Source organism: Neoarius graeffei, chromosome 6, assembly GCF_027579695.1.
Source record: "Neoarius graeffei isolate fNeoGra1 chromosome 6, fNeoGra1.pri, whole genome shotgun sequence".
Taxonomy (NCBI): Eukaryota; Metazoa; Chordata; class Actinopteri; order Siluriformes; family Ariidae; genus Neoarius; species Neoarius graeffei.
In genome coordinates, this window is record NC_083574.1 from 22,098,181 (window position 1) to 22,111,094 (window position 12,914).

At 42.3% G+C, this 12,914-nt stretch overlaps 1 protein-coding gene across 1 annotated transcript in view; it reads left to right on the plus strand.

Moving 5' to 3' along the window:
* Positions 1-12,914, plus strand: part of cngb1a (cyclic nucleotide gated channel subunit beta 1a) — a 200,550-nt gene that overhangs the window by 121,109 nt on the left and 66,527 nt on the right. The window contains exon 17 of the mRNA XM_060924320.1: positions 9,612-9,626. Within this exon, the coding sequence (XP_060780303.1) occupies positions 9,612-9,626 (15 nt within the window). The remainder of the gene's footprint in view (positions 1-9,611; positions 9,627-12,914) is intronic.

Sequence of the window (12,914 nt, forward strand, 5' to 3'; positions counted from 1 at the left end):
GGACAACGTCACTGTGACATCCACCTTCCTGATTCGCTGCCGTTGGTCATGTGACGCGACTGCTGAAAAACGGCGCGGACTTCCGCCTTGTATCACCTTTCATTAAAGAGTATAAAAGTATGAAAATACTGCAAATACTGATGCAAATACTGCCCATTGTGTAGTTATGATTGTCTTTAGGCTTGCCATCCTTCCACTTGCAAGTAGTAAGTGATATGCGCTGGGATCACACACACACAGCGGCTCAGTCCCGAATCACGGCTTGTGCACTTCACTCGCGCGCTGTGTGAGCTGTGCAGGGCCAGAGTGCGCACCCTCCAGAGGGCACTCGCTGTTCAGGGTGGAGTGATTTGGAGCGCAGGATGCCTGCGGAGCCGAGCGTATCCGTGTATTGGTGTTGCTGTGTGCACGGCTAACGGTTTTAGTGTAAACGCGAATCGTTTTAAGAACGTTAATCTGATGATCCGCTGATTCGACGTAATGTAAACGTAGCCATAGACACAGACAACCATTCACACTCACATTCACACCTACAGTCAATTTAGAGTCACCAGTTAACCTAACCTGCATGTCTTTGGACTGTGGGGGAAACCGGAGCACCCGGAGGAAACCCACGTGGACACAGGGAGAACATGCAAACTCTGCACAGAAAGGCCCTCGCTGGCCACGGGGCTCGAACCCGGACCTTCTTGCTGTGAGGCGACAGTGCTAACCACTACACCACCATGCCGCCCTGGCTGCATTACTGATTATTTTATTTTATATCCTTTACATTATCAGGTTTTATTCTTTACTTATTAACTGTCCAAATACAGTTATAATTACATCATATTTATTATATAACTGATGAACAGAACAGTTACTGGTAGTGGACCAATGGTGTCTACAGTACATGTAGATATAGATACAGTATCTGCATATATAAGAGAAGAAGTCTTTATTTGTCACATGTACACTCAAGCACTGCGAATTTCCTCCTCTACTTTTAACCCATCTGAAGCAGTGTACACACACAAATGAGCAATGAGCACGTACTGTACACATACCCAGAGCAGTGGGCAGCTATGCTACAGCGCCCAGGGAGCAGTTGGCAGTTAGGTGCCTTGCTCAAGGGCATTTCAGTCATGAAGTGGAGGGGAAAGTGCTGTTTATTCACTGAACTCCCCTCACATTTTTCTTGCCAGCCCCACAAATTGAACTAGCAACCCTTTGGGTCTATCTACAGGTCTATCTACAGTGTCTTGCAAAAGTATTCATCCCCCTTAATGTTTGTCCTGTTTTGTTGCATTACAAGCTGGAATTAAAATGGATTTTTGGGGGGTTAGCACCATTTGATTTACACAACATGCCTACCACTTTAAAGGTGAAAATTGTTGTTTTATTGTGACACAAACAATAAAACAAATCTGGAGTGTGCAGAGATATTCACACCCACCTACCCCCAAGTCAATACTTTGTAGAGCCACCTTTTGCTGCAATTACAGCTACAGGTCTCTTGGGGTATGTCTCTATTAGCTTAGCACATCTAGCCACTGGGATTTTTGCCCATTCCTCAAGGCAAAACTGCTCTAACTCCTTCAAGTTAGATGGGTTGCATTGGTGTACAGCAATTTTCAAGTTATGCCACAGATTAGAATTGGATTAGGCCATTCCAAGACATTTAAATTTTTTCCACCACTCCAGTGTAGATTCAGCAGTAATTTTAGGGTCATTGAACTGCTAGAACATGAACATTCATCCCAGTCTCAAACCTCTAGCTGACTCAAACAGGTTTTCCTCCAGAATTGCCCTGTATTTAGTGCTATCCAGCTTTCCTTCAGTCCTGACCACCTTTCCTGTGGTCAGGACTGGTGTGGTCAGAAAATATCCCCACGGCATGATACTGCCACCACCATGCTTCACTGTAGGAATGGTGTTCTCAAGGTGATGGGTTTGCGACACATATGGCATTTCCCATGATGGCCAAAAAGATCTATTTTTGTGTCATTTGACCAGAGAATCTTCTTCATGCATTTGGGGAGTCTACCACATGCTGTTGGGCAAACTCCAAATCTGTTTTCTTAAGCAATGGCTTTTTTCTGGCCACTTTTCCATAAAGCCCCACTCTGTGGATTGTATGGATTAAAGTGGTCCTCTGCACAGATACCCCCATCTCTGCTGTGGATCTTTGCAGCTCCTTCAGTGTTATCTTTGGTGCCTTTGTTGCATCTCTGATTAATGCCCTCCTTGCCTGGTCTGTGAGTTTTGGTGGGCAGCCTTCTCTTGTCAGGTTTGTAGTGGTGCCATTTTCTTTCCATTTTGCTATAATGGATTTAGGTCAGGGTCAAGGTCTTTTTATTTGTCATTTCAACCATATACAGTTGGTATAGTACACAGTTAAAACAAAACTACATTTCTCCAGGATGATGGTGCTACATTAAACAAGTCTACATATAACAACATAAAGTGCAAGAGTGCAATGAGTGCAACACTGCAAACAGTAAATGACACAGTAGACAAAAAATAAATGGACAATAAATGACACAAACAATATAAAGTGCAGACACAAGCAACACAAGGTGCAGAGTTGATTGTGCATATTGAGGTAGTACATGAAAGGGAATAAATAAATGTAAACTTTGTGTGCACAAGAGACATTGTAAACATTGTAAGTCTATAGTGCATTATTGTCCACTGTGCAAAGATTGCAGTGTGAGTGGTATGTCCAACAGTCCATGAGAATCAGTCCGAGTTGAGGAGTCTGATGGCATGAGGAATCGAAGTAGTGTATGAAAATGGAATAAATAAATGTAAACTGTGTGTGTGAGAGAGAGAGAGAGAGAGAGAGAGAGAGAGAGAGAGAGTAACCACTGTAAGCAAGAGTGCAATATTGTCCACTGTGCAAATACTGCAGTGTGAGTGGTGTGATCAACAGTCCATGAGAATCAGTCCAGTCCCTCAGAGTTGAGGAGTCTGATGGCATGTCGGAAGAAACTATTGCAGTGTCTGGCTATGAAGGCCTGAATGCTTTATCTTTTTCCAGACGGCAGGAGGGTGAAGAGGTTGTGTGAGGGTTGTCAGGTTGGCCACAATGCTGGTGGCTTTCCAGATGCAGCGTGTGGTGTAAATGTCCGTGATGGAGGGAAGAGAGACTCAGAGGATTTTCTCAGCTGTCCTGACTGTCCACTGTAGGGTCTTGCGATCCAAGATGATGCAATTTTCAAACCAGACCATGATGCAGCTGCTCAGAATGCTCCTCAATAGTCCCTCTGTAGAATATTGTGAGGATGAGTGATGGGAGATGGGGTTTCCTCAGCCACTGTAGGAAGTAGAGGCGCTGCTGGGCTTTCTTGACTATGGAGCTGATATTGAGGGACCAGGTGAGGTTCTCTGCCAGATGAAGAGATCTCTCAGTCAGGAAATCCAGGATCCAGTTGCAGAGGGAGGTGTTCAAGCCCAGCAGGCTCAGCTTTCCAATTAGTTGCTGAGGGATGATTGTGTTGAATGCTGAACTGAAGTTAATAAACAGCATTCGAATGTACTTGTCCTTGTTGTCCAGCTGGCTAAGGGCCATATGAAGGGTGGTGGCTATGGCATCATCTGTGGACCGGTTACGGCGATATGCGAACTACAGGGGATCCAGTGAGGGAGGTAGTGCATTTATTAATTGTCCACTTTGCAAATACTGCAGTGTGAGTGGTGTGATCAACAGTCCATGAGAATCAGTCCAGTCCCTCAGAGTTGAGGAGTCTGATGGCATGTGGGAAGAAACTATTGCAGTGTCTGGCTATGAAGGCCTGAATGCGCCTCTCGAAACACTTCATAATGGCGGGTATGAGTGCAACAGGATGGAAGTCATTGATGCAGGACACTGAAGACTTCTTCGGCACAGGGATGATGGTAGTGGTCTTGAAGCATTTAGGAACAATGGCATTGCTCAGAGAGATGTTGATGTTAGTGAGAGCATCTGCCAGCTGGTCCGCAGATCCTCTGAACACTTTACCAGGGATGTTGTCTGGTCCAGCAGCCTTCTGTGGGTTGATTCTGCACAGAGTTTTCCTCACGTCTGCTGTGGTCAGACACAGCACCTGGTCGTTGGCAGGAGGGATTCTCTTCCTTGCTGCCATGCCATTCTATGCTTCAAACCGTGCATAGAAGCTGTTCAGCGCATCTGGAAGGGAGGCATCCCTGTCACAGACAGGTGGTGTTGTACTATAGTTCATGATGGCCTGGATGCCCTGCCACATGCACCATGTGTCACCACTGTTCTGAAAGTAGCTGTGGATTCTCTGGGCGTGTGCACGCTTTGCTGGGCGTGTGCACGCTTTGCTGCTCTGATGGGTCAAGACAGTTTGGCCCTAACTGCTCTCAGGGCTGCTCTGTTGCCCGCTTTGACAGCAGCATCTCAGGTCCTCAGTAGTGCATGCACCTCTGCAGTAATCCATGGCTTCTGGCTGGGGCAAGTGGTGATGGTCTTAGAGACAGTAACATTATCAATGCACTTGCTGATGTAGCTGGTCACTGATGCTGTGTACTCCTCTAAGTTAGTGCAGTCGCCATTGGTTGCAGCCTCCACAAACATGTCCCAGTCAGTTCTATCAAAACAGTCCTGGAGAGTAGTGATGGCTCCTTCTGGACAGGTTTTCATCTGTCTTAGAACTGGTTTGGAGTGTCTGACAAGCGGTCTGTATGCTGAAATTAGCATAACAGAGATGTGGTCTGAGTAGCCGAGGTGAGGGCGGAGCTCCGCCTGGTATGCACTGGGAATGTTTGTGTAAACAAGATCCAGTGTGTTCACCCCTCTCATTGCAAAGTCTACATACTGGTGGAATTTTGGGAGCACTGACCTGAGATTTGCATGGTTGAAATCTCTGGCGACTATAAATAGTCCATCTGGGTGTGCATTCTGCAGTTTGCTGATAGCACCATACAGTACACAAAGCGCTTCCTTAGCATTAGTGCCGGGGGGAATGTAGACTCCAGTTATGAATACAGAAGTGAATTCCCATGGTAATTAAGATGGTCTACATTTAACAGTTACAAACTCCACTAGCGATGAACAATAACCAGAGACTAGCACCGAATTCCTGCACCATTGTGTGTTGGTGTAAATCAGGGGTCACCAAACTATGGCCCGCGGGCCAGATCCGGCCCGCCACCCCCCTTTGACCGGCCCCCCAGCCCCTCTGCCCCCCATCACTTGAACCGGCCCTATGAGGCAATCCCCAAAAGTGGTCATGGCCTATTTTTTTAAATTGCTTTTTGGCAAATAATAACATGTCTGCATCTTGTATTTTGTTGATTTTATCAATTAAAATTGATATTTAGTTATAAAATGAACTATTCATATTTTCCGAATTTTCGTCATATGCTCGCGATCAAGCAGTGACAGGCAGCATATGCGCAGAGAACTGTCAGTGTTCAGGACAGCAAAATGGCTAGCGGTAAGCGAAAAGCTGACAGAGAGTGCAGAGTTTTTAAAGAACAGTGGCCCACCGATTTTTTTTTCGTTCAGTGTAAGGACCATGCAGTTTATCTTGTATGTAAAGAAAGTGTGCCGGTTTTCAAAGAATATAATCTGCGTCGTCACTATGAAACCTGCCACAAAGAGTATGCTAGTTTGCGAGGGCAAACAAGAGAAGACAGGATTCGGAGGATGAAATGCGGACTGGCTGCACAACAGAATGTATTCCTTCACCAAACCCAGATCAACCAGGCTGCTGTCCGAGCTAGCTATAAGGTAGCTCACCGACTAGCTACCCATGGAAAGCCGTTTACTGATGGGGACTTTGTTAAAGTATGCATGCTTGCTGTGGCCGAGGAGGTGTGTCCCGACAAGAAGGATGCACTCAATGCGGGGAGTCTCTCCGCACCTACTATGACCAGGCGAACTGAAGATTTGGGGGACAACATGTATGACCAGCTGAATGAGAAAGTGTCAGAATTCGAGTTTTTTGCTTTGGCCATGGATGAGAGCAATGACGTGCAGGACACAGCACAACTGCTGTGATCTATTGATCTATTGCTCATATTATTATAATTTCACTGTTTTTTAAAATGTATTTATTTTATAGGCCTATTTATTTGACCTTTATTAAGTGCTGCATACAATTATTATTTATATTATTAATAATATCAACAGGCCTACCTACAATTTATAATTTGGCACTCACCTTTGCCAGTGTCAATCACCTCAAATAGGCAGATGTTTCTTACCTTGACAGCTTTGATATTATTTTCATTAGAAAATAAATAAATGGAATATCAGTGGTATTTCAAATTAAAACAAAGTGTGAAGACTTGATTACTACTTTTGCAAACCACTAGTAAAGATAAACAAATATGTGCCAGGAATCAAGTGTTGATATAGTAGTATGGATATAGTAGTGGGGATGGCCGTGCCAGGCTAGTAATCTCTACTACACAATGAGGCCTGCTGGTGGTCATATTTGTCTGGGTCATACAATTCTATGTGATATAGCTGACCCGACCCCGGCCCCCATCACAGTCAGGAACGACAATGTGGCCCCCAGAGAAAAAAGTTTGGTGACCCCTGATGTAAATACACAAGCCACCTCCACAAGTCTTACCGCACAGAGCTGCATCTCTGTCGACTCAGAACGAAGCTAGCCCATCCAGCTGAATGGCGGTGTCTGGAACTCGGTCGCTGAGCCACCTCTCCATGAAAACAAGAACACAGCAGTCTCTAAACTCATGCTGATATAGTCAGATATAGTCAAGTTTATTTTCCAGGAAACAGAAATTGGAGAGTAGAATGGATGGGAGAGCCAGATGGCGAGGGTTAGCTGTCAGCCTAGCACTGACACCCCCACGCTTGCCGCGTTTCCGCCTCCTCACACACCGCTTCCAATGACTCCTCCCTGTGTCACGAGCCTCAAGCAAGGCCAAGGACTGGAGGCCTGTTCCTCACAGCAGGCCAAGGTCATGTAGTTTCTCCTGCAGATCATCTTTTATGATGTTTTCTGCATGGTATCTGTATTGTACAGTGGTGCTTGAAAGTTTGTGAGCCCTTTAGAATTTTCTATATTTCTGCATAAAGATGACCTAAAACATCATCAGATTTTCACACAAGTCCTAAAAGTAGATAAAGAGAACCCAGTTAAACAAATGAGACAAAAATATCATACTTGGTCATTTATTTATTGAGGAAAATGATCCAATATTACATATCTGTGAGTGACAAAAGTATGTGAACCTGGAGGAAATTCAAGACCATTGTTATCCTCCCCAGGAGTGGTCGACCAACAACGATCACTCCTAAAGCAAGGCGTGTTATAGTTGGCGAGGTCACAATGGACCCCAGGGTAACTTCTAAGCAACTGAAGGCCTCTCTCACATTGGCTAATGTTAATGTTCATGAGTCCACCATCAGAAGAACACTGAACAACTATGGTGTACATGGCAGGGTTGCAAGGAGAAAGCCACTGCTCTCCAAAAAGAACATTGCTGCTCATCAGCAGTTTACTAAAGATCATGTAGACAAGCCAGAAGGCTAATGTAAAAATGTTTTGTGGATGGATGAGACCAAAATAGAACTTTTTTGGTTTAATTGAGAAGTGTTATGTTTGGAGAAAGGAAAACACTGCATTCCAGCATAAGAACCTTATCCCATCTGTGAAACATGGTGGTGGTGGTATCATGGTTTGGGCCTGTTTTGCTGCATCTGAGCCAGGATGGCTTGCCATCATTGATGGAACAATGAATTCTGAATTATACCAACGAATTCTAAAAGAAATTGTCGGGACATCTGTCCATGAACTGACTCTCAAGAGAAGGTGGGTCATGCAGCAAGACAATGACCCTAAGTGCACAAGTCATTCTACCAAAGAATGGTTAAAGAAGAATAAAGTTAATGTTTTGGAATGGCCAAGTCAAAGTCCTGACCTTAATCCAACTGAAATGTTGTGGAAGGACCTGAAGTGAGCAGTTCATGTGAGGAAACCCAACAACATCCCAGAGTTGAAGCTGTTCTGTACAGAGAAATGGGCTAAAATTCCTCTAAGCCAGTGTGCAGGACTGATCAACAGTTACCGGAAACATTTAGTTGCAGTTATTGCTGCACAAGGGGGTCACACCAGATACTGAAAGCAAAGGTTTATATACTCTTGCCACTCATAGATATGTAATATTGGATCATTTTCCTCAATAAATAAATGACCAAGTATAATATTTTTGTCTCATTTGTTGAACTGGGTTCTCTTTATCTACTTTTAGGACTTGTGTGAAAATCTGATGACGTTTTAGGCCATATTTATGCAGAAATATAGAAAATTCTAAAGGGTTCACAAACTTTCAAGCACCACTCTATCTATCTATCTATCTATCTATCTATCTATCTATCTATCTATCATAGATAGATAGATAGATAGATAGATAGATAGATAGATAGATAGATAGATAGATAGATAGATAGATATCCAATTGATGGATTTTATAAATCTCTAATTCAATATATAGGTCTCATACGTGAGAAGCTCCAAGCCTACTTTAAAATTGTGATTATGCTGGAGGTTGGGTGCTCAAACATGACTGCTTGTGCATGGCCAATGCTACCTGCTCTACTGCTTATAACTTCCATGCATTTTTGTTCATTGCTTTTAACTTACTTTGAGCCTTTATTTAAAATATTATTGTTGATGTTTAGCATTTTACAACATTTGGGAGCACATGATGTTATAGAAAGGATGACTGGGATAAAAAACATGCTTATACCACATGCCAAACCTGAAGAAGTAAAACTTTTATGACAGGAATGAAGCTTGAAAATAATTTGAATTATCCTGAAGCAACTTAACTGTCCTAAACACAAATCCCATCTTTTCTTTTTTTTTTTTTTTTTTGGGGGGGGGGGGGGGGGGGTTTGTCAAAGGTAGGATTTGAATTAAATTATACCATGACAGCTCGCAACATTTTAGGCTCATTCTAGTCATGTTGCATTGCAGACTAGCAATAGCTAACTACTGACATTATACATAACAGGATATCTAGCTAAAATTCCACTGAGTAATAATACACACTGAAATGAAATTCTGTGTAAGAAGATTGTAAACTTCAGCAAGTTTTGAGAACCAGCCAGCTGCTGAGGACAAACGTTCGATGGTTACTATCATCTCTTAATCACACTACATTTTTATGGCAAAAAACTGGGATTGTTCTAAGCTTTTTTGTGAACAGTTCCTTTAATTAAGGACCTATTAATTGAGAGCAATTTTTAAAATTCTTTTTTGAGTTTGCTTCTGAACTTTTGCACTGTACCATGTACTGTTCAAAAAGCAAGTCCAGGATATAATGTAATTAGTCTTCGTCTTGGACAATGGTTACTGCTCTCCCTAAAAAGCCCATCTATTCTTGTATTCTGACCAAATTGTTATTTTTAAGAAATGATCTCAGATCCTGACTACTAGCTTCATCCTCCTTTAATTCACCACATTTATCTGACTCATCTCTTCCAAATGAACGTTTCCTGCCCAGCTCGTTTTTCTAGTGAGAGGCTGACTAGTTCAGACAGCTCGCTTCAAGCTTTCTGGTTTGAAATAAATTGTTTGTGGTTAAACTGAAATGTTTTCTTGTGTTTCTATTTTTACTGCAAACCTGCTCTCCATTGTAAACAGAGCAGACATTAAGAGGTATGTTTCTCCACACATTAGCAGTGGTTTTTCTTTAATTTTATTAATTAAAAGACACTTCAGGTGTCAAAGTAATGATGGATGTCGTTTCTCTTTACTTAGTTGAGCGGTTCTTGACCTACAGTGGTGTTTGAAAGTTTGTGAACCCTTTAGAATTTTATATATTTCTACATAAATATGACCTAAAACTTCATCAGATTTTCACACAAGTCCTAAAAGTAGATAAAGAGAAACCAGTTAAACAAATGACACAAAAATATAACGCTTCTCATTTAAACCAAAAAGTTCTATTTTGGTCTCATCCATCCACAAAACATTTTTCCAATAGCCTTCTGGCTTGTCTACATGATCTTTAGTAAACTGCAGATGAGCAGCAATGTTCTTTTTGGAGAGCAGTGGCTTTCTCCTTGCAACCCTACCACATACATCACTGTTGTTCAGTGTTCTCCTGATAGTGGACTCATGTACATTAACATTAGCCAATGTGAGAGAGGCCTTCAGTTGCTTAGAAGTTACCCTGGGGTCCTTTGTGACCTTGACGACTATTACACGCCTTGCTTTTGGAGTGATCTTTGTTGGTCGACCACTCCTGGGGAGGGTAACAATGGTCTTGAATTTCCTCCATTTGTACACAATCTGTCTGACTATGGATTGGTGGAGTCCAATCTCTTTAGAGATGGTTTTGTAACCTTTTCCAGCCTGATGAGCATCAACAACGCTTTTTCTGAGGTCCTCAGAAATTTCCTTTGTTCGTGCCATGATACACTTCAACAAACATGTTGTGAAGATCAGACTTTGATAGATCCCTGTTCTTTAAATAAAATAGGGTGCCCACTCACACCTGATTGTCATCCCATTGATTGAAAATGCCTGACTCTAATTTCACCTTCAAATTAACTGCTAATCCTAGAGTTTCGCATACTTTTGCCACTCACAGATATGTAATATTGGATCATTTTCCTCAATAAATAAATGACCAAGTATAATATTTTTGTCTCATTTGTTTAACTTCTCTTTATCTACTTTTAGGACTTGTGTGAAAATCTGATGATGTTTTAGATCATATTTATGCAGAAATACAGAAAATTCTAAAGGGTTCACAAACTTTCAAGTACCACTGTAATATGGATCACTACAGTTGTGGAATAGGACTATTTACTGTATTTTTATCATTTACTATTTACTGTTTGATTTCAAACACATTATGAAGGCAAGAAATTGCACTAATTAACTTTTGACTAGGCACACCTGTTAATTGAAAAGCATTCCACGTGACTACCTCATGAAGCTGGTTAAGATAATGCCAGTTGTGTGCAAAGCATCATCAAGGTGTTTTTTAAAATACATTTTTGTTTTCACATAATTCCATATATGTCATTTCATAGTTTTGATGTCTTCAGTATTGTTCTACAGTTTAGAAAATAGTCAAAACACAGAAAAACCTATGAATGAGTAGGGGTGTACAAACTTTTGACTGTTACTGTAACCTGCATCTTCATAAATAAGATTCATAGGGTTTATACAGTTCACAACTCAACACTCTTAGAAAATAAAGTACCTTATTGTACCTTTAGGGGTACAACGGCTTGTCAGTGGGGCAGGACCCTCTAAGGTACTGATTTGCACCCTTTATATACTGCTTGAGAACGTACCTTTTTGGCCCTAAAAAGGTACAGTTAGTTACACTGAGGTCCAATAATGAGCCCTGTGGGGGTACATTAGTATAGATTGTCCCTTGGGGAACAGAAATTGACTCTTCCTTTACCCCTATTTCTGACAGTGAAATATCAAAAAGTCAGAATGTGATGCCACCACCTGATGCTTCATAAGTAACTTTCTGCTTAGGGATGGACGATATGGCAAAAATATCATATCACAATTTACAAAAGGCATGTCTATGATACACAGTATGTACGTATAATGATATAGGTTTGTCTGTGAAGATTCTCATTCATCCAGGTCATGGTAAACTGTGGGTGATAAAAGAGAGCAAATGGACTTGCTTGAAGATTCTTGAAGACATTTCACCTCTCATCCGAAAGGCTTCTTCAGTTCTGTCTGACTGGTAGGGAGCATGGATGAAAAGCTCATCTAAGGTGTCATTCAGTACGTTTACATGCACATCCAAATCGAGCTACTGTCGGTAATCGAGCAAAGAGTCCCAGCAGGGGTGCCAGAGAAATCCAATCCTACATGCACAGTTGTGAAATCGAGCTATTGTGTGAGGTGCATTGTGCACCCGAGCCACAGGTGGCGCTACACGCCCCATCGTGTTGGTACACTTCCGGTTGTCGTCATGAAGAAGAGCTATTCAAGAGTATAAACAAAGGGACTACAGGCGGAAATTAGCATGTACTGCTATAACCTGGTACAGACATCTGTCCTTACCACAAGGATAATGTTTAATTTGTACACTGTCCCTTTTAAAAATAAAATAAACTCTAAACTCCAAGAAGAGTGTTTGTAGTTTGTATGTACGAACAGAAGTGTTCCTAATAAAGTGGGCAGCTAAGGTGAAGTGTCATGCCGACCGAGGCTGTTTTTTTTTTTTTTCCACCGAGGCTGTTGTGTTTCCCGCTTGTGGTCTCGTCACTTCCGGAAGGGGCAGTGCTGAAGTAAGTAGCTGGACTACGTAGCTTGATAGGGTATACATGCACTAAGTAGCTCGGCAAAAATCGCATAATCTAGGTCGTGTAGCTCGATTGCGAGAAATCAAGTTCGGTTCAATTTCAGCCTAGCTAAGGTGTTTACATGCCATTTAGAGCTTCGATTTCAGTCGAGCAATGGCAGAAATTCAATTTTCTCTATGTGCATGTAAACGCACAGATTGAGTCATCCTGTTGGTGTGGGTCAACTGGGGGCTGGTTGTGAACGGCCTTGAGAGTCGTGAGGATGATCAATGGATTGCCCATTAGGGTGATCCCCTAATAAGCACTTCTGTCTTGCTGGAGGAGGTGGTTTTAACGGAAAAGTGCTGAATTTTACACAGAAGTGCTGACTTGGAGGTGTTTTTAACACAGAAGTGCTGACTTGGAGGAAGAAATCTGACCAGGCTACACAACCGGACATAGAAGAGATATGGGTGAAGAACTTATCTGACAGGGTACTCACCCAACCAGAGAAAGATGTTCTATCCAAGGGACTTAACTTTGCAGTTTCACCAGAGCGGATACCAGTGGTAGACCTCATCACAGCCACAGAGTCAGCCATCAGAAACAACAATCTGACTAACACAGAGGCAGAACAACTTAGACTGAAGATATCAGCTGCTCTGTCCAGTGCGAAAGC